Source organism: Magallana gigas, chromosome 10 (genome assembly GCF_963853765.1).
Source record: "Magallana gigas chromosome 10, xbMagGiga1.1, whole genome shotgun sequence".
NCBI lineage: Eukaryota > Metazoa > Mollusca > Bivalvia > Ostreida > Ostreidae > Magallana > Magallana gigas.
Genome location: NC_088862.1, coordinates 8,205,971 through 8,228,824, shown reverse-complemented (window position 1 = coordinate 8,228,824; position 22,854 = coordinate 8,205,971). Strand labels below are relative to the sequence as shown.

Below are 22,854 nucleotides of genomic sequence, written 5' to 3'. Positions count from 1 at the left end.
AAAAAAAATGTATCTTTATTCAACATCAAAGCTGAATACATTACACTATTGTTGCAAACATTCCTTTCCATATTAGTTGACATAGCCGTACCAGTCAAGTTGCAAGTTCAGATTCTGTTTCACATCTTGGTGCTCAATTAACTTGAATCAACTTGAAGTGGTGAGGTAAAACGGAAAGCAAAGAGTTTGTGACATTGCTGACTGCCAAAGATAAGCTGTTTCCTTTGTAAAGGCATTGAAATAAAAACAAGACGAGAAAAAAATGAATATCACAAAAGAATACATAGAATAATGCATAAACATGTACGTAATGAAAGACCGACATAGTGAATTGTTGATATATATGATAGTTATACATGTATACATCAACATTTATTGCAACATCATGGAAGAAATTTCACATATGAAAATGAAAAATCAAATAAATAGACTATATATATATATATATATATATATATATATATATATATATATATATATATATATATATATATATATATATATATATATACACACACACACACACACACACACACACACACAATCTACAATAGAAATCTACACAATCTTATACATTTTGTATTTGAATTATTAATTGAAAACTCATTTCCTAAATTTAATCGATGCGAACCAAGAAAAGAGTATAATCAGTTTTTTATATGGTATTTCAACGCATTTTGATCTAGAACAGGAAATGTAAATTCGCTTTTTAATTTAAGCACAGTATGCATATCCAATTCTACTAATGAACGAATTGACAATCTTCTGATGACTGGTTTAATCGATTTGTTTTCTTTCCATTTGGAGGTATGATGATGTGAGATCGTCATGATCATAAGGAATGGCATATTTTAAAAGCGTTTAATGTTCAAAAATGTCACATCACATGTAAAGCCATGTCCAGTGTCACACTCATTTTATAAAACTTTCTTACTGGTATAACCTTACAGAAGCTCCAAATGTATTATTTTTCTCAGACGAATATTTGCACAGATGTTTTCAATGTTTGATTCAACGGTATAAGAAACAAATACATTACATTTTACAAGTGGTTAATACTATATCCTTTCACTTAATGTTTAGGATATTCATTATTAGTCATCATGTAAAAATTGTTTTAGTTATTTAAATTTATTATCAATTTGGATTAATGTTAATGTATAATAGACCACAAGCGTAGACCATTGTCGCCAAATTGCCCTCATAGTTCATCCAAATAAGAACTCAATGTCCTGAAATAAAAGTCATTATTATTATGCAATTTTCCTTCTTTGTTTACACAATATCAGACAACGAAGCTTGTGACAAAAGACTTATTCTTAAAGCATTAGTTTAGTTGACGATATGATATGAAAAAAATAAATCCTATCATAAAACTTCAAAATTTCTTATAAATTAATTCAAACATTCATGGTAAAAATGAATCTACCTGTGATTCAACAGAATCTTCTTTCTTTTTGTTTTGAGACAAAGTTTTCCTCATCTAATTAATAAAAAAAAATGGAAGGTAAAGATGCAATGTCCTTAAACTTGGTAAAATGAAGAATCAACCGGGTTAAGAGAAAGTACAAACTGATTTAAATTATTTGAAGTGGAACGCATTTTTATTTCATAATAATACCACCGAATGCTTTAATCAAACAACATTAAAAATGACAGTTCATTAAAACACATTTTTATTATTTTGAATTGACAATCTTGTAGTTATTTACTTTCAGTCGATGAAACGCTCCCAGTAAATACGACTTTGATTTTGTGATTAATTTGCCATTTGTATGTGTTGTTAAAAACGACAGCCGATCTTGGTTCTGAAATAAGAAAATAATCACATTTATCATCCTTTTAAGTTTAAGAACAAATCCCCAAATTTTTTATCAGACCTCTATTTTTTTTGGGATGAAATTCAGCTTTCTTTATATTTGCATGTTTTTGTATTCTATTAACTGCAAAAGTTATAAGCATACGGAAAGAGAGAGAGAGAGAGAGAGAGAGAGAGAGAGAGAGAGAGAGAAAGAGAGAGAGAGAGAGTATTGGTTGTATTACTTATATTTCTAATGAAAAAAATTACTTTCTTATTGTTCCAATAAAAACAAAATAAAACATACACTAGAGCTTCGAATATTGCAACAATAAACAGGATAACGCATGTCCCTGTCTCCCAGCTGATCAATCAATTGATTTACACCCTGTTGTAAGTAGTGAAAAAAAGTATAAGAACTTTATAATCAAAGCCATTAAAACACGACTTTTTTTTACGTGGTTGAAGTTTTTTTTACTTACGGATTCCGGAACATCCGGAAACCCACCGCCCGAGATTAAAACTACTCGAGGAGGAAGAAATTCTTCCCCATTTCCGAAGTTTCGTCTCTTGCCTTTAAAAGATATAAGAGGATTTTAAAAATAAATTCAACTAGAACTAGATATATCGCGTTCCCTTTTTCTACACGGAAATCAGAAACTAGGGCTGTCTGCTCTAGATTAAATTGTACAAACAACATACATTGGAATTGGAACCACTATGCATATCCTAGTAGATAAGTTACAAATAAATATAAGCTTATTGTTTTATAAAATACCATGTTCTTTTAATAGAAAGTTGGCCGTGACTACTGCCTCAAGTACTTGCAATGATCCTGAACTCTGGACAGTCCCCTTTTCCATTTGATCTGACAAGTATGATAACACATGCATGTAAACAGAAAAGAATATACATGTATACATGAATAATCAAAATTATCCAAATGTAAAACATTTTCACGTATTTTGAAACTTATGTAACGAACAAAGCTGAACTTAGTTTTCCAGACATTTATAAGGGCATAGTCACGATTTGGGTCAAATTCTATTTTTATCTTTTATTATTTCCAGTGCTTTAGAAATGCATTTCTAATGATTAAATAAATTTTTGAGAGTCATTCGTAGAGTTATAAGTAAGGTACCGGGCTCACAATTCTCTGTCATGTAAATATGGCTGGTGCCCTGTTTTTGTTTACATAGGTTCAATATACCAGTTAAAAACCTTTTCCCAGCTTATTTGTCTATCTTTTTATTTATTTTAGGCATAGATAGATAAGCAGCTCACAACGTTTAACACAATCGTTTTAGGTTTAAAATTGGAATTTTTACTTCAACGTTCAAAATGTATACAAACTTTTTGTTTACATAGCGGAGAATTGCAAGCTCTGTAACTCGCTTATAATTCAACAAATGACACTCAAATTTTGGTTGCCTATTAGAAATGCCTTACTGAAGCATTATAAAAAATAAAATCGGAAAAATAATTGACCAAAATCGTGACCATGCCCCTTTAAAATAACAATCTATAAAGTGTAAAGCTTATTTACCCATAAGTGCAATTTGATCTTGAATCTTGAAAGAAAAACCACTGAGGTATTCCAGCGAATCTCCAAAACCGAGGATGGCAACATTTTCGTCCAAATGTGGTTCTCTATGTTCGTTCCTGTTAACATTTATGTTCGGATAGGGTTTACCATATGGATCACTGTTAACATTTTGTTCAAGATGGAGTTCACTATGTGCGTTTCTGTCAAGCTCTTAAAAGACAAACACCAATACGGATAAGATATATCAATATAATTATGTTTGTTAACAAAGATTTGATGCACACATTCTGAAATACGGTTATCAACAAGACTCAAGCTTGCTTTCTAATTTGTCTTTGCTTTCTCTTAACAACAAATGTTAGCCTAGGATGGACAACTGAACATATCTGTAATCAAATCTCATTTTTTTCGCTGGTTTTAGTTGAGACCAAATTTTACCAAAACAAACATTTTCTAACCTTTGAAAAATTCGATAGCACATTTCTTTATGGAGGAGAACTCTGCGACAGAGAGACTGCTTGATTTATCTACACACAATACGGTGTACAGTATCCTTTCACTCTGCTGAATTGCAGACGAAGTGGTTACTGGAAAAATGTCAATATATCGATATATTAATACAAGCACATCAAGATCACTGAAAATATTATATGTATTCTTATGACATGATACCTAATCATGTGACTCTTACCTGAGAAATTTCGAAGAACACTGTATATACTATTCAAAGAAGCATTCGGAAGAAGTTCACCTTCTAAGGATCTTAAATTGACAGCTACAGTATCCCCTTCTGCAAACATTAAATTGTTTTTTGAAAATTTTTGTTTTTAATTGATGGCTTATTTTTTACTCTCTCTAGTACTCTTAATTGGTACATGTACATATACTCACAACAAATAATGTTCTTAAGACGCCATGTAAAAGAATGTCCAAAGATATAGTTAATGTTTTGCAGAATTATCAAAATCAAAATGACATTATGAAAAAAAAAATTTCAATAACTTTTACGTTATATTTAGGTAAAAATATACTGTATAAAATACTGACCTGTCTGATACAAGTACTGTATATTGCGACTTTCAATGCTACAATGTTATGAATGAAGTATTGTTGATAAAAATAGATGATTTCGGTAGATCATGAAAAGAAAACTAAAATGTACATTATGAAAGGTAATATCACATTGTTAAAACTACTGTAATAAATCTGAACATTTCACTTTCTTTGAAGTTCGACCTATTACCTTGATTGAGTGGACGTGTCTCCATCACTTGTATATTCATGATTGATTGTTGTAGTTAAATGTACCCCTGGGTATTCCTTTTCGAAGTCTGGTGGAAACAGCATGTGATTTAAGATGGATTGGACTTTTGGCAAATCTTGCATCATGACCATTCTTTCATCAGCAGACAGAAAGTTGAAACGGAAGTCTAGACATCCTTGAAAAACAGCGCTCATCATGGCTTTGAACTCAACGAAAAACTTTTCGGTTAGTGACCTTAAAACCTTGAAATCTTCTTTTCCAATATATTTTAGTATCATATGTTCTATTGTACATAAGTGTTCGTGAAGGGCATTTGTAACCTTTGTTTTAAGTCCACAAGAAAACACTTTTGCGTGGTCTTCCCATCTTGACCATTCCAATGAAAATATTTCCTCATCGTCCTCGATTTTGTCTGTTTTAAGAAAAAGTAGAACAAGTTAAAATTACATGTATAAAACTTAAACGGATATAAGAAGTCGTTTTCATTTTGTTTACAGAAGAGTTTTCATATTCTCAGAATATCAAATTGGGTCTTTTAAATATACTTTAAATACCATCACATAATCTAATTGTCCTTTAAAAAAAAGAAAAAAAAAGAAAGTACAACCAAAATCCCCATTTAATGTAATTCTGTTGTGGATCAGTAAAATCATCGAATTAACAGATGGAAGATAGGTGAATGATCGACAGAAAGGGAAAATGTAGGAATTAAACATTTATAAAGGTTTAATTAATATCTCTCCTATTCATTTATTATGAAAAGTTTCCAGACTCTCTAGCAGACCTTATTGTTGTGATAAGTTTTACTGATATATTGAAAATTTTAGAGGGCAGACCTTATTGTTGTGATAAGTATTACTGCTATGTGGAGAATTTTAGAGGGCAGACCTTATTGTTGTGATAAGTATTACTGCTATGTGGAGAATTTTAGAGGGCAGACCTTATTGTTGTGATAAGTATTACTGATATATGGAGAATTTAAGAGGGCAGACCTTATTGTTGTGATAAGTATTACTGCTATGTGGAGAATTTTAGAGGGCAGACCTTATTGTTGTGATAAGTATTACTGCTATGTGGAGAATTTTAGAGGGCAGACCTTATTGTTGTGATAAGTATATTACTGATATATGGAGAATTTTAGAGGACAGAATGATCGTGACAGTGTTAAAAAATAAAATATAAAGGTCTAAAATATACGGAAAAGAATTAATTGAAAAGCTTTTAGTTTTGTAGATTTTTTATTTATTAAATTGTTGTTTCTGTCAAAAAATATCAAGTTTAATCTTTACAGGTAGATCTCAATTGGTTAACCATTTAGTTTCCTCAACTTTAGAGATAAAATGGTACTTCCTTTGCTGTGAAAATTTAACTGTGGCATTTTCACGGAAAAAATCTAGTGGAGATTTTAGCTAGTTTATTGAATTTAAAAGTGTATCATTTTCTGACGATGTGAGTTTTGATTACACAAAAGGTCTATCTTTGATAGTTTACGTTAGTTTGCAGAACATCGGCATTAATGATCCTAACAACTCATGGAATGCACATGGATTTTTATCAACCGTCCCAAAACCTTGTCTGCTTAATTCATAGTGTTTTCAAGTCAGTTTATTTGCGATCTTAAAAAAAATGTTTTCTTCATTAAGGGCTTAATTACACTTTTATTTTCTAGAATTATCAGAAAATCTAATCATGCAACATATTTTTCTTCTATTTACGGATTCGTTACTGATGATTATATAAAGTTAAGATCAGTGTCTGTAATCTTGAATCAAATTAGCACCTATGCTAAGAATAGAGCAAATCGTCAAGGCTAACCTATGAAGTCGTCCAGGAAGTTGGTATATTTGTCCGATACGTTGACAGTTACAATCAAGTTCCTTTCACCGATTTGATAAAATCTATTTTTCCCACTAACTTTGAAAACGATCGATGGGAAAACTAAAGGTGCTTCTGGAAAATAAACCCACAAATATATAAACATAAGTAACATTGGTGACAAAAAGTTGTTCTATTAACAAACTATGATTAAAAGGTATGTGCTGCCATCTTTTACATTTAAGGATCAAAACGTAAACATTTCTTGAACTGGCGTGCTTCTGCCCAAAGTTTTATTGCTCTCCTTAGTGATTAAAAGGCATGTTATGTTCTTGTACCGCGTAATTTGCATACAAACAAAATACAAAACCACATATTAATTTCTCTTTCTGTTATCATTTGACAATACTTTCCGATCAGTTTTGGGCAGAAACAATCCAATTCCAGAAATGTTTACGTTTCAATCCGCAATATGTTTTTCTGTACCCGTCGAAAGACGAACGATGATGTCGTTGCCGATCATGGAGAAAAAATCTTCATCAATTTTTGTGTTGTCCTCGGTGTAAAGGTCAAAAGGCTTCCCACCTCCATCATGCGGAAGTTTTCTTTTGCCTATTCAATCAATTGCATTTCATGCAAATGTAAAATAAAAATCTTTGTGACATGTCGTGTAATTAAAAACATTAAACAAACAAGGTACCGGGTCTGTAGATAATTAGCCTTTCGTTGTCCATACGATTTTTTTTATTCTTCATTGATATTTGTCAAGAAAAATACTTTGGAATAGAAAACTTTAAAGATGTGCACAGTAACAGTAACATAATTATACATTTGAAAATTATTGCTTCACATTTGGATGGTACTTACATTCAGCAACTAACTCTTCGTATGTTGCGGCCAATATGGCTATCTTTTCGGTGGAATTAGCACTAACTAATACCCTTAAAAGTTTTTTCTCCAAATACGCTGCCATGTTATGCAGAAAATGTCACTTCGATTAAAAAAAGAAAAGAAAAATAAAACAATGCAAGAAAATATTTTCAGTGTTAAAGAAGTTTTATTTATTGATCTTTCAAGCTCTGATTAAGTTCCATAAATATACTCTAACACTAAAAGAATCCATATGTATTGATGTTAATGTTAAAATATTTTAAGTCTGTCCCAAGTTATTGCTTCCATCGCTTTTGGATGATTTTAAATAAAAATACACATACCTGTGAAAGAAATACAGATGAAATCGATAAACGGGAAAATGTTTACATCTTTTCATAATTCGGAACTCACTTGGAATACCTCGCACAATTTTTCAACGTTTTAATCTGGGCTTAATCATGGTTGATGCAATGCAAAATTCCCATAGCATTTCTATATTTGGATTGTGTATTGCAAACTGAAGCGATAGAGGGGCGTTTCAAAACAGATAATCCGGAAATTTTTCATATTAGAGGATGAAGGTAGTTTGAGCACAAAGGTATTGATAATTATCGAAAAATCAAGCGAAAAGTGGTGGAAGCAAAATCTCGGGATATGGTATAACAACACTTTGATTTTTTTGCTGGCAATTTTCCTAAATTAAGGTTGAGTATCATATTGTTCGCTGCATATACTATGCGATATCAATGCTTCATATAGGACAGTGTTCACATAATGATAATCATCCATTTTCAATTGATAGTGCGAGTTGATTTTGACATGTATGTACCTTAAAACCTGAAAAACTTCAATTAATTGCACCGATGACTTCTTTGTTAACATTATACTTATTAATAAAATTAAAAAAACCCCATCAAAATAAGAGATCTAATCATTTTACAAAGATGTAGCTACAGAACCAGAACTTCCTCAGTTTTTAAAAGTTAAATGCTCCAAAACACATTTGCTAGTATCTGAAGTTTTCAACTGCACTTAAAAATGTCGACAGTGTAACAAATGTTCCTTTTTTCGTCTGTAAACATGCACCAATGCCGACAAAAATGCAGAAGAGTTTTGCAAGGGGTGTGATACGGATCCGTATCAGCCCTAAAGGGCTCATAACCTGTATCAGCCGCGGAGGCCGATACAAGTCATGTGATGTCATCCGTATCACATATGCAAAAGAAACCTGTACTTTTTACTATGTATGTAATAAAAATGCGTATCGGCCTTGCAGATCGTCATCGATCGTGCAGACTCCGGGTCAGTCCTGGAGTCCAATCCGGATATTAGATTAAGCCTTATCGGATTTGCAAACGTCCTGCATTCATAACTTAGTTTGTAGTAAAGATATTCTTTTTACAGCAAGACATTACACATAGAGAGAAGAACATTAATTTTTTTAGCCCCACAGCCTCATAACATCGATGTAAACTAAATTAAGAATGGGTTATGATACAATGTAAAAAAACAACTTACTGATGAAGTCATTGTGTAAACAGCACAATCAATAACGGAAGGAAATCCCTACTTACTTACATTCTACTTTCGGTTTTATCTTTTTAAACTTACAACCTGGATATATAAATCTTTGTGTCTCCTTTACTGATATTACACGTGCTACATTCAATATTTACCTAAATTTTAATCAATACGTTGATTCTCAAGAAAAATTGTGACCTTTTACTCTTTTTGAATATTAAACTCGGTCATGCAATTATGAAAATTGAAAATGTATGTATTTTTTTTTAAAGGTTTATTTACACTTGTTATCTATTGGTTAGTTGTTGGTCACCCTGTCAGATGACAATTGAGTATTCATTGAACGGGTTTTAACTGACCGATGTTAGCGCGGAAAGTTATCTATAGCTATTCGAAGGCTCTTTTTAGTGCAGATAACTTATTCCCACCTACCCGCTCTTGCTTTTGAGATGTATACAAAATGTATTGGAATATTACGTTAAAAGTATTGTTTTCTTTTGTAGAAATGAAGAAAAAGAGGAAATTTTAATGTATTTACATTGTATGTAATTAACCTAGACTTCAGAGCGCTTCACATCCTAACAAACGTGTTGAACTTGTGTTTTATTTTATAAATTTTTTGTGTTCTTTTGAGTGGAACGAATAAGAACATTACATTCAAATAAAACCAAGTTGGAAAAAGTACATTTATATGTCTCTTTTGTATTTAAAATCCCTGTTTTTAAAACAAGATTTGAATTATGAAACAGTAACTTACTTTTAACATACAAACAAACACTATATTGAAGTTGTAAGCATTCTTGTCGCTGAAATTTATTGTGTATGAAGTCCAAAAAAAAAAAATAAAAAAAATTGTATATGTAATACACAATGTACTGGTTTTTTTTTTAAATCAAAATGATGAAAAACGCACATATACTAAACACAACTGGTGGATTTCGTTGGTTTTTTGTTAACATTGTCTGTGCTCTGCTCTTCTCTGCTTTGATATTCTGTTGTTGTTAAGAAATGGTTTGGAAACGCAGCCATCTGACCAATCTGTTGTAAAAAAAAAAGAAGAAAGAAATGAATCCCTTCATTTTAATCAACAATCTTTTTTATGTGAAAATTTTAATTAAAAAGATTGGAATAAATCAAAATCAGCTTACAGAAAACGTATTCTTTTTTGCAAACAGAGTATCATTTGCCGCTGAAAAGAAAATACACACCGTTTAAAGACAGCATTTAAATTAAAAAAAAACCAGTACAAATTATTTCGACTCATTTTCATTAAAGTTCACATTGAAATATGTAAGAATGGAAGACACTGATTCAATCGATACAGATGGTTTTGATTAAAAGTTCATAGGAATATAAACGACGATCTATTTTTGATGAAAATTTAGATAATTGTACATCCATCAAAAGTATGCTTGTATTTGTAGAAAAAAAACCCTGTTTGATGAGTAGGATTTACTGAATCCACATCTTGTGGCCTGACCTTTTGCGAAATATTTTTTTATTATACTTCATTAAGATAATTCTCTATGTATAATGCGTTATATGACTGGTTCTAGACAATCACGTGTCCTGGCATTAAAACTACATATTTACCTGTCATCGTCACACTTCGCTTCAATTCTTACCCATTTTGAAGCCAAAAGAATTAACAATTCATGCGTAAGAAAAATCTCGAGGATGAGCGTATTTTTTTTTATCGTATTACATCAACAACCGATTATCTTTTTCATATCAGAAATCTTATATTGTAAGTAACCAGTATACAATATCACTACGCTTTTGCTTTACATAATTCATAAGGATACGAATCCAACGAATGTTAGTATATTATATCACCTTATATTCTGCATAATAAACAATCATTGCATAGACCTTCGGGAAATATTGGAATATTTGCCAAAAATCATGTTTCCCTCAGGCGTTGCCATAAGAAAATATGATGTTCCCTTGGGGAATAAATCTTCATATTTTCCTCACCATGATTATACAATAAATGTATGATATTCCAAAGTTTACAAAATGTCTCTTACTAATGAGAAATATTTAGTCCATGCCCCACTTGGCGATATCGGTTCTTTCCTTTAAGCATGTCAAACTCCAAATCACCAAGGACGCCCCGTGGCTCCCTCCTGTCCAACAGATAAAAAAAGAAACAAAGTTATATTCAATTTCATTGTTTGAATATAAGTAATTGCAAATGGGCGTGATCACCCCCCCCCCCCCCAAAAAAAAAAACCCGGATTAATTTCAATGGAAAAGTTTTAGGGAAAATGGAAAAAATAAAACAATGTGATTTCTAACGTATGACGATATATTTTTATTATTTTATGTCATTTTAATTTTGTTTAAAGTTTTAATATGCAGTCTACAATGTTTTTATATAAGTAACTATCTTTTTCAGTTGGTTAGGAACTTGGAAATAAATAATTATATCTATACTACTATTTTAAAATAATAGACTCGAATTTTTTAGCTTTAATACCGATCAATCGGAAGAGTACTGTCTTTTGTTTTATATATTTTAAACATCATTGGTACTTGAAGATTACCAATTTGTATTTATTTTTTCTCAATCAAGCTTCGTTTATTAATAATCAACGAAAATTCCTCAAAAAATTCCGGAAATCATCTGAATTTTTTAGATTTTACAATCTTGCGCATGTGCATTACATTCACACTAAACCACGGAGATTCTTTATTTTATGTTTTCACAACATCACATTTGCATGGATAAACTTAGAAACGATAAAACAAAATACGGGAGATAACTCTAACACAGTGCATTTATTAAAAAAAATCCCGAGAGTTTCGAATGTCAACATGGTGTGTAAAAAACGTTGTTGAAATATGTTGAATTCTGCAATTATAGAATTAAACTTTTTAAAGAAAGGTATTTACAGCTTCAACACGGTTTGTTGTGAACAATTTGACTGTTATTTTCAATGCAACTTTATTAATTTTCTCCAGAGACATAAATAAAATGTTATCTATGTCTCTGTTCTCTCCAAAATCTTTTTTTTTTGCTACATTACGGGAATATGGGAGGCATTTTAACTGTGGTGAAGGCCTTTCCCGAGACACAGTTAGATTATTCCAACTCAGCAGAGTGTAGTGAAATTAATAGCCTAAACATTATTGTAGGCTTCAAGTTTGGTTATGCAAATGTCAATAATATACGGTGTTTCGATGTCTCTTTTTTGTAAATGCCAGATATCATATGCAATGTCAACCCGTGCGTGCACGGGTCAAAGTCTAGTCTATATTAATTTTAAGAAACACATTTTGTTCTATACCGCAAGATGATCATTTTTTTGTCGATAATCAACATTATTTTTTCTTAATTAATCAGACTTTTAAACCTTTCATGAACAAATAGCGAAAACTCTACATTCGATTTTAAATATTTCATACCATGTACTTTTAATACAGACCTTTCATGTTTGGTTTCTTCTGGACTATTTCTGTCGGGGGATTGTGTTGCTAACGACAACACTGTTAAGCACAAGGTAATGGTACAGATTAGCAAACACTTTGTCATAGTAGTTTTATCTATAAAAAATAAGAAAAGCTCACTAAAATCAACTATTCATGTTTCAACGAAGTTCTACAATGCAAAAAATCTGAAAAAAACCCTCATAAACAATAACAATGAAAGGATTTAAAAAGTCATAATAAATGAAATAAATATCGTTTTCGTTTTACGGACAGACAACATATGTTCATGTGTATTAGCCAACAATCAGTTGGCCTTACTTTGAGAATTTCATCTGTACGAGGTTTGATGACAAATCTCAGCATTAGTTTTTGATTTGATAAGACTTCTTTTTATTCGATGAAGCAGACATACGTAGGATCCTTATGATTCATTTCCCGGTGTCATGGGTTTCCGATAGTCTAACATTTAACGCTACCCCCTGATGAATGTCTCTCCAGTCAACACTTTTGAACTATCACAGTTTTAACCTACGATAATGCATAGAACATCGCCGATACCAAATCAAAGTTAGTCGTCATCATATAGAGTTTCTAGTTATAAATAAACTGGATGCGGCATTCAACCGATGAAAACGGGGGTGATATGTTTCTGAAAGTATGATTCATCAACAATTTTTTTCAAAATATTTTACGTAGCCTTTGAATATGTTCTATAATATTTTCAATTGTTTTTTAAGATTTTATTTCAACTTAATTAAATGCCATAATTATTTAAATTTCCCATTCATTAATCTTTTACTTATATTTTTTACAGTACCGTCAATTTATGGTTATTAATATAAACGTTTTTATTTATAAGAAAGCTTATTTTATAGAGCTATTAGGGTTCGAAACTAACTAAAAAACTAACTAAAAAACTTTACAAAGCTAGTCTATATGATTATTTTAGCAAGTAAATACGTCATCAGAAGTTTATTTGACCGGACAATAAGTACATTTTAGATACTCTGATATTATAAATAGGTTTTTGGCAATTTTAGGGACTTTAATTAAAGTATTAGTAAAATTTTTTAAAACTCACCTGAGTAATTGTGTGGCTTTAACCCTTTCACACACCATAGTTTTGATAGCATATACATGTATGTATAAGGACAAAAGAAGATTTTATATATCTGATGTCGCAGGTAATTTGGAAAATATTCATTTTGGAATAAATTCACGTAACGAAAATCGACTTTCAGAAACACATGACTATTGAAAACACATGGCGACACGATACTATTAAAAAGTATTTAATTAGCTTATAATAATTTAAAGCTGTAGATTGTGATTAAAAAAAATTAAAAGCAATTTAACGATGCACATCCATATAGTTGAATATATATTTTAGGGCTTCATTTTTTTTTTAATTTAAAAGAAAAAACTATTGTAGGATATTATACACTTTATGATTTAAGGTCAAAATCTCCATCACATATTATTATTTGAGAATCAACAACGTAAAAGATATAAAGTCTAAAGAAATGGTAAAATTTATAGTTTGTACTTACTCATATTGATACCAAGGGTTCCAATGCTGCAGAGAGATACACGATCCGGTTTTTATACTGTTCGTGTCCCACTCCCTTTCATAAGATGAGGCTCATTGCCATCGTTTTTTACTTTAATAATTATTATATTCTGTTGAGAATTATATAACAAAAGCAATAATATTGACAAATTTTATTATTTCGACCTTGATATATTATAATAATGATCACAGTCTGTATTTTATTGATTTATGAATTGATGTATGAAGAAAAAGTTTTTTTTTCGATATTAAAAGGCTTATTTTATTCGTCAAAATCATTTAAACATATCACCCAATGATAAAAAAATATTTTGTCGTGCATACTTGAGGTGATTTACAATGCATATATTTAATGCACAAACACAATATAATTAATTAAAAATGAAAGGGGAAAATGCATTTATTATTAAAGGAATACGTCGGCAAAGACACCAAAATGACATGTTTTTTTGTCTCCCTCAGATCAAGTCGTATGATTATATATTCGTGGAAAGCAAGTAGAGTAAAAGTGAATAAAAACAACCTATCCTGCGAGACAAGTTTTCTTCATTCAGATTTTCAATTACAGATACAAAAAAGTACGGAAATGTCCAGAGCTTTCCTGGGAGATTACATAATAAGTACCTTGAGAAGAGAAACTTTCTTGTGCAGAACTGCTTGAAGAGGCGGTTCAAAGCTAATTTAACTAATTTCCATGGGCTTACGTGTACTTAGTCACTATGAATTATCAGATAGATTATCAGCAACGCAACAATTACCCTGGATCTTCCGTTTTCTTGGGATTATTCTAATAAGAGTTTTTTTTTCTTCAATATATTTTTCTTCAGATTAATATTTTTGTATTTACTGAATATTTAAATGTAAATGAATGAGTTGGTTTTTATGAATTGTATATGTACAGGATATTTATATTCTGCAATTTTATATTTACTTTATTCGATGAGGTGACATGGTGTATATATTCACGAAGCCTGTCGAGCGGATATAACAATTTCAAAGAATTGGATAAAGCAAATATAGAATCACACAGTTGTGCATATTTTATTTTTCTCATACGGTTTGATTTAGATTATAAAACTTTTCAGACAACGACTTGAATAACATGATTTTTTAAAAATTCTAATCGATGATGTTACATTGTATTATGCGGTCATCGTGAACTTGCGTTATACAATTTAGAACGTTACTTTGGAAATAAATAGAGCTGTTTTAATATAAAATACACTAAAATAGACCTTGAAACAATTTTTATATCTAAATATTTTTGTGTTAAAGCTCAAGCACTTAATTAAAATTGAAATACTGAAGACTTGAATAGGCAAGTGTGAGTAATTGTACATGTATAACAATTGTATAACAATTGCGAATGCTCGTTAGTTTGTATTGACTGGATCGTGGAACATAACATAAAATAAGTTATCTTAAGACCTCAAATTTTGTAACACACATAAAGGTTTGCATCATTCGCCTTTTTCTCTCTCGACCCTTCCGATACCAAAACGTAATGTCATTTATAACAGCTTCCAGAACTGCATTAACATATAAAAAGACCGGATATGCAAAAAGTGTTACGATGCATTATTTGCTTCAATAGACAGGAATAACAAGAAATGAAATTAGAATTGATAGATAAGAGATAACATTTGGGATCGTTAAAATCTTAATTAAAGCACATGCCACTCCAATAACTAAATCAAAAAGTTGGAGGACACAAGCTCTAAAGGAGAAATATTTACAATATTAATCTATTCAACTGTCTTTATCTATGATAACATTACGAATCAATTTCAAAGCCTATAGCTCAATAATTTCATAAAAGATGAGCGAAACAAAATGGGAGTGTCTTATAGCAAAACCGACAAACGGTATTTTTATACCTCAATATGATTATTCTATATAAGGCGCCATCTAATTGGTCTACAGCGTCCAGTGACAAGGCGAACAAAACGTCGTGTCTCCCAGGGAATAAATATCGTGTCTCACTTCTTCCGAAGTCTCGGGATTTTTCATTCAAAATGTACGAAAAAGCTAATTCAAGCGTACGATGTTGACAAAGATGATCAAATCATAGATATTTAATCATTTAAATTTTCTTTACATAACAAAAAACCAATTTTACTATATTTGATTCGAATCTATAAAAGAAAAGAGAAACAATAACGAAAACCCCAAACAATCACGACGCAATTGCTTTCGACAAGTCGGAAAAATATTAGAAATCGACGTATTTATGTAATCATATATTGTTCAATATAACAAAACTTTTATTGAATGAATGCTCGGGAAACATGAAGATTTATTCCCCCAGAAAAATCTTATTTCCCTCGGGAATAAATCTTTAAATTTTCCTCACTATCATGCAATGAATGTATATTGACTGCGCCGCGTAGTAATACATAGAGCGTGCTTCATGAAAAAAATAATGGTTTTAAAATGTTGTTTTAAGGTGTACTGTAAATATAAGTAATAAGGCATCATTTTTTTTCATATTAAGAGGTGATGAATTTGGTCGAACGTTGTCAAATCTATCATAAAGCCCTTAAAGCGCGTTTTCAAAAGTCGTTGTAACGCAAATAAGGCGTTTGTAAAGATATAGAAAAATATTGTAAACCAATTTTAATTCGCGTGCGACATTTTTTGCGAGTTTCGCGAGCGCCTTGTCGTCGCCACTATTTCTTACCGTGAACCTGTCATTGTCTTATGAATCTTATAACAAGACGGGTCTGGAGAAGGCTTGATTGCAATCATTAGTCATCGCAAACCAGCTTATAGGAACTGAATAGGGAAATAAATCGTCGCGAAAAAAAGTTGTTTACAGTATTCAATTTAATTGTAAAACCAAAATTTTTTCTTCAATTAATATTTTTTTATGTAATAAATTTTTGTTTATGGCCACAGAAATCATGTCAAAATTTTAATGGAATCTGAAGGTGAATTTGTTGACTTTCCAGCCTCCTCTGCATGGTTTCTAATTCTCGTATCATTCATTTGTTTCCAGCCTCATATTGCTCTAACTTAATTAAATCAATTTTACCGGATAAAAACCCATCCTCACTTATTGCAGATGAAATTAAAATATCTGTTATCAGAATAACAAACAATTAAGACTACGTTACTGGCAATTACGATTGCTTCAAGTATAGTTGTTTAAGGACGACTGGCTTGACGTCATATATGGTATGACTAATAACCGGATCTGACAAATGCAGCGTAGTAATAATAAGCGGAAACCGCGGAGAACCTTAAGTGTAAATATACATTTTACCGCACCATGATCGAAAAAATGGAATTCCACTCCAATCAATGTGTTTCAACCTTTTTGCTTTAACACTAATAAAATGTAATCATTGTATCATGATCCTGATTTGGAACAGAAAGGTATTTACATTTTTTTTTTACAAGTTATTAGACACAACATTTTCTAGAATTACTTATAACTCATAAACATGCTTTTTCTCATTTTGTTTTTAATCTACGAGATTAATAAAAATTAAAACAACAATTCTAATGATTTCACAGTATATGTCAATGTCAATCTGCTGGCGAGAGCTAGATTCAGAGTAAGATGATGTACCATTAGAATATCCGAGCCCGCAAAGTTAACTCGACAACAATATTTTCAATGTTTCTAAAATATGAAACACGTTTATGTTGAGACAACTATTATGCATGAACTTTTGAAATTGCTCTATTCCAAAAATTCATTTCTACGTGTAAAAATGCAATACAGAATGAATAAAAATACATTGTGATTTATATATTGGTAAGACGATCAAAAGGATATCGATGTATAAGTTATTTAAGTTATTCGTTTTCCCGCTATTCATCAATTTTTATGGAAACAAATACAGTTTAACTGGATATTTTTCAAAACAAAAGAAAACAAGAAGCCCTTTGGCCTTATTAGTCACCTGAGTAGCTGCAGTGTGGCTTTTGCAATGTACATTCATGTGCATTATAATAACAGTGCTAATGAAATCATTTTAATATTCAGAGATTGATTAATCAAATAAACTTTCTAAATTTCAAAAAAAAAATGTAGCAAAACATACATGTACAGTGACATAATTAAACAAATCTAAGGTAAAAAAAAAATAATCAATCGAAATACACCTCCCAACCCTGCCTTTAAACTAGAACCCCTGCTCCATGGGCAATGAAATTCATAATTTTGTAAAAGGCACTCTTTCTTTTCATAACTATATACATGATTTATCAGATAAATACACAGAAGCAGAGAAGATTTTCAAAGAATTAAACACTGTGCCGGATAATTATTCCAGTGCCAAGGTAGCATTTTACACCCGTCACAGTTGCATATATCGAAAAATTCAAATATGCAACAGGATAGACCATTGCTTAAAGAGTTTACAACCGCCTTTGTTATCATTGTTTCTCACCGGTCAGGTGAGATTTTTACATTTCAAAAATAAATTCTTGCAGGAAAATTTTTATTTCCATAGGTAAAACAGTTTTGCTATAGGAAATTTGAAATTTCCTATCGTAATACGAGAACTTCCTATAGGAATTTTTATTCCGATAGGATTTTATAAAATCCTTTAGGAAATCTTAAATTCCTAGGATAACTACTTAACTTAAGCAAATCCCTACAGAAAATATAATCCCTAAAGGATTTTTCGAAAATCCTCTAGGATTGTCAATATTTCGTGTAGGAGAATCATTTCGCCTATAGGAATTATCATTTTCCTATGAAATATAAATTTCAAAGGTAAATATCTCACCTGTCAGGTGAAACACATTAAAACAGAAGTGGTTAAACACTCTCTAGACAATGGTATATCATTTGGAACATATGAATTTTTCCGAAATTGTATCTTAAGCGGGTGAAAAAATGCCAGCTTGGCATTGGCATAAATATCTGGCACAGTGTTACTACTCCATTCATTTAGAGCCCCTAACCTAGGGGCCATGAAATTCACAGTTTTGGAAGAGGCACCCCATCATAACTATGTACTAGTCTTATAGTTTATCTGCTTATTAATACTTAGAAGCAAAGGAGATTTGCAACTGACACAAGAACTCCTGACCGAGGGACCATGAACTTCGCAATTTTGGCAGAGGCCTTTTACCTTATCATTACTATGAACTTAGTTCATCTGCTTAATATCAGGGAGCAGAGGAGACGATTTTTGTTGAAGAATTAATGTGAATTTTCTCGTCATAATCATTAGAGCCCCCCCCCCCCCAAACACTAGAAACTCTAACCCAGGGACCATAAAATTGTTAATTTCGGAAGATGCATTCTTCCTCATCATAACTATGTACTTAGTTCAAGGACCAGGGAACAGAGGTGAAGGTTTTCAAAGAATGCATTTTCACTATATAATCATCAGAGTCACACCCTTGACACTGAGGCATTGAAATTCACATTGGTAGATGCCTCAATGCTTATTACAATAATGCCAGCAGTTTCACTGCTAAATGTCAAGGAGTGAAAAAGAAGAATTTTTGATTGCATTGATTTTAATGGATTTAAGCCCAACTCTCGGGCCCCAAAGGGGCAGGGCCATGTATTTCACAATTTTTTCTCCCTTATCACCCGTAGATGCTATATGCTAACTTCCCTTGAAATTTGTTCAGTGGTTCCAGAGAAGTGGCTAAAAGTTTACGAACGACGGACAAAACAAAATAGTAATAGGTCACCTAAATGACTAAAGTGACCTAAAAAGCCAAAAGTAAATAGAAAAAAAAACCAGTCAATTTTATTTGCAAAAAATTCTATACTGTTAAAATTTTCTAGATATCAAAAAATTATGTCTTCATTATTTAATAATACAACACATTCAAAGCAAGATCACATTCGCAGCCATACACGGAAAATGTATTGGATGGTTCATTACATTCCCTTTTCAAAGGCCTCCTTCAGCACGTCCTTTTTCGTGCTGTCCTCGTCACACACGAACTGGACCCAGGAATCTACCAACTGCTTCATGGGAACTTTATCATTGGTTGCCTTGTAGGATTTGAACACTGTTGTCAGGATCGAGTCGTCGTCGTGACCAAACGCCCTGAAGGCGTACAGGAACTCGTCAAGGTCAATGGTACGGTCCTTGTCGATATCGATGACCTTGAAAACCTCGGTGAAACACTCTTCAATGCTCTTCTTGAACTTTGCCTTGTCCTTTTTGTAATCGGCGGTCAAAATGTCAAGGAAGTCCTTTTCGCTTAATTCTTTTCCGGCCCCTGATCGGAATATATACTTGTTCCACCATTTTTCGATATCTACTTTGACGGATTTGGCTTTGTCGTCTTTCAGGCCGTGGAGTTCTGCGAATTTCTTTCGGCACTCCTCGACGTCATCGAAAGAAATCATGCCATCTTTGTTTACATCTAGATAGGAATACCAATATTTCCACTTCCTTGTAAGATAATCCATGTTTCTCTGAAATTTAATATAATGTAAATATTATTTTTTTTTATCGTATTAGGAGTGCTGGGTGGTCGTGGCCATTTTTAGGCAATATTTAACTCCATCAGAAAAAGAGCTCTGTATGAAGATATAGGAAAATGCTCAAATTTTAAGTCTGAAATATTTGGATTGTCTTTTTACATAATGTTGGTTTATGGCATAAATTATCATTTGTCAAAGTTTAAGGCAGATCTGATGATTTTGTTGACCACCCAACCTCCCTAATGCAGTTCTATTATTAATCATTTTGGTGAATATTCTATCAAAATGTTTTTCTCTTTAATGATAACGTCTTAATTAAATAGAAATCAGTAATACAGGGTTCAAGAAAAGTTCGTGTCATAATTTTCCCCTGTTAAACCAGACAGATAATTTTCATCAATCTTGTATCAATACATACTTATCAGTTTTTGGCCAGTATAAGTACGTAGCTATCATTTAACATTAAAAACTAAATACATGGGCTAACAGTGCATTTCATTACGTTGCCTTTTCGTGCGCCTGCACTAAGCCATTTTTAAAATAATTAAATTGGTTAGAGAAGAACAATGGAGGTTTGGCCTTTGGTGCGAATTAATGATCACATGTCCGCCAAAAAATCGATATAAAGTTAAAACTATGATGTAATTTAATTGTTATTCGACGAGTCGTGTAATTTTATCTCATCTGGGATTATGAGTAATGAACAGGCCTTTTTTTCTCACACTGATATACGTATATTTTATGAATTGCCATGTTAAGATGACATTCAAATTTTGCCACAGTTTAACAAAACCATGGTTCCCACGCTTTATCAATCTATCTCAATGCACATATTTTAAAAAGCAAGTAAAATATCTAGCAATTTGAATATTGTTTCTTGTATTCGGGTTTATAGATTTAGAAATTAACAGAAATTCTTATCTCCAAAATGTTATAAGGATATTTTAAAAATCAATTTCACTTACTATTGCCTATTTTTTTCTTCAAAATATACTGCGTGACTTTTACACTGAGACTTATACACGTAACTTTCCAAAATAATATATATGCACCATATAATAACTATCAAGGGAAGAACGAATAGTTGCTTTACTAAAATTATTAATTTTTAGACGATTAAGAAGTCCCCGAAATATCATAAAAGATGCGTAAAGAAATCATACTAGCCTTATTGAACAATATTCCTTACATTTTATGAATACTGTGCAAAAATATAAGCGTTGGACAAATCATGCAAATACATTTTACGACATTATATTCATATAATGCATCTTGTATTTTGAAATAAATGTAAACGACGTTATAAGATAATACATTAATGCTGTAAAATGTACATGTACCATACTTTGTAAATCAAAACAAAAAGAATATAGAAAGGTAAAACTGATTAGAATAATATTGATAACACAAATAAAAATGTGTATTTAGATATTTAAAAAAAAATCAAATACATATTATTTCTTAAAGTATAAAAATAAGAAATGTTCACAATAAAACTTACAAAATAATTACGAGTTATGCAATCCTTTGATCACGATGAGGGTCCAAAACCAAATACCAGGTAAGTATATGATTTATCAGCATTTAATTGCCGTCACTACAGGTAAATAAAAAAGGACGAGATATGGATGACTGGTCACGTGTGCGCGATATGCGTAGCTCGTAATCCGCTCGAGATCAAACGGATAAATGGACAAAGGTTTAACCAAGACCCACAACGCTATCATCGCTCTATCTGAGCATAATCTGAAACGGGGGTGCATCCGAACAAATAAGACACCCTACGTTAATTAAATAATAATTTGCAATATTTGTTACCAGATGCGATTAGATGAGTCGTGTGAAGGTTGTGGGATCTTTGTTATCATTAAAGTGCACCATTGTAATGGTCGGATCGGGTTTTTGATATTGGACTTTTTGACAGACAGTTGAACAATGGACTTGGGGTCGTTCTCCCCTCTGATCGTTTCTCTGTAGGTCAAGGTCGTTAGTGACCCGGGGCAGAAAGGACTGATTTTCTTAAGTTGATTTGACCGATTGTGACGGGGGTCATGCGGCTGTCTGAGAGTAGGTGATCGATGAAGTTTGCGGTGATCTTGATCAAAGAATACTTATATAGACCGATGTCATCGATTGAAGCCCGAATTCGGGTTGAATGCAAATTTTGTAGATCAAAAAAGACATTGCACGGAAGAAAAATTGATAATATATTATTTGATTGATTTTTGAAATTCACCAATTTATTATTAGATTGCGAATTCACCAAACTTTAAATTTTGATAGCATGTCTCAGAATTATGTTTTCTTTATTCCGCATTTTTTGTAAGTTGAAAGGAGATCGTGAAACGATGAAGTTAACTCGGTAAATAAACTTGTGTTGAAATTCTTGATTAATATTTTGAAGGCACGGAAAGGAAGAATGCTTGATTGGAATTTCTATTTCTTTTACCATCTCATCATTCGAAGTTGAAAGAAAGCTGGTTCAATCGGTTCATCTTTGAAATACGGAAAAAGGCAGTGTTTAAAAAATAAGCTATCAATAATGTTGATATGCTGGGATATTACTAAGGCTTCCCTTTCCTTGACATTTTCTGGATGACGATTATATAGGCCACCGTGT

At 31.7% G+C, this 22,854-nt stretch overlaps 2 protein-coding genes across 4 annotated transcripts; both read right to left on the bottom strand.

Moving 5' to 3' along the window:
• Window positions 1-533: 533 nt before the first annotated feature.
• On the bottom strand, window positions 534-8,893 carry LOC105334509 (uncharacterized). 3 transcript variants are annotated; one of them, XM_066073626.1, is made up of 16 exons: window positions 8,815-8,893; window positions 7,291-7,414; window positions 6,910-7,035; window positions 6,424-6,558; window positions 4,588-5,020; window positions 4,392-4,429; window positions 4,036-4,134; window positions 3,803-3,931; window positions 3,345-3,554; window positions 2,577-2,666; window positions 2,281-2,372; window positions 2,106-2,186; window positions 1,713-1,808; window positions 1,430-1,483; window positions 1,175-1,232; window positions 534-1,141 (listed from the first exon to the last, which is right to left on the bottom strand). In XM_066073626.1, the coding sequence occupies exons 2-15, from the start codon at window positions 7,394-7,396 to the stop codon at window positions 1,209-1,211; spliced, it is 1,713 nt and encodes a 570-aa protein (XP_065929698.1). In that variant the 5' UTR covers window positions 7,397-7,414; window positions 8,815-8,893; the 3' UTR covers window positions 534-1,141; window positions 1,175-1,208. The 3 variants fall into 3 exon arrangements, with proteins under 3 accessions (XP_065929698.1, XP_034309169.2, XP_034309172.2); XM_034453278.2 differs by having other exon boundaries at window positions 534-1,232; XM_034453281.2 differs by lacking the exon at window positions 6,424-6,558 and having other exon boundaries at window positions 535-1,232.
• A 10,634-nt stretch (window positions 8,894-19,527) lies between these two features.
• LOC105334531 (sarcoplasmic calcium-binding protein) lies at window positions 19,528-21,895 on the bottom strand. The gene is made up of 2 exons (XM_011438022.4): window positions 21,736-21,895; window positions 19,528-20,225 (listed from the first exon to the last, which is right to left on the bottom strand). Exon 2 carries the CDS (start codon window positions 20,217-20,219, stop codon window positions 19,680-19,682), a length of 540 nt encoding a protein of 179 aa, XP_011436324.2. The 5' UTR covers window positions 20,220-20,225; window positions 21,736-21,895; the 3' UTR covers window positions 19,528-19,679.
• Window positions 21,896-22,854: the final 959 nt, after the last annotated feature.

Excerpts from the sequence above, each read along its gene's own strand:
- LOC105334531 (XM_011438022.4), bottom strand. The coding sequence starts at position 20,219 with ATGGATTATCTTACAAGGAAGTGGAAATATTGGTATTCCTATCTAGAT.
- LOC105334509 (XM_034453278.2), bottom strand. The coding sequence starts at position 7,396 with ATGGCAGCGTATTTGGAGAAAAAACTTTTAAGGGTATTAGTTAGTGCT. Across the intron at positions 4,430-4,587 it reads GACACGTCCACTCAATCAAG|CATTGAAAGTCGCAATATAC; the intron begins GTAATAGGTCGA and ends ATAACATTGTAG. Across the intron at positions 2,187-2,280 it reads TTCCGGATGTTCCGGAATCC|GGTGTAAATCAATTGATTGA; the intron begins GTAAGTAAAAAA and ends TACTTACAACAG.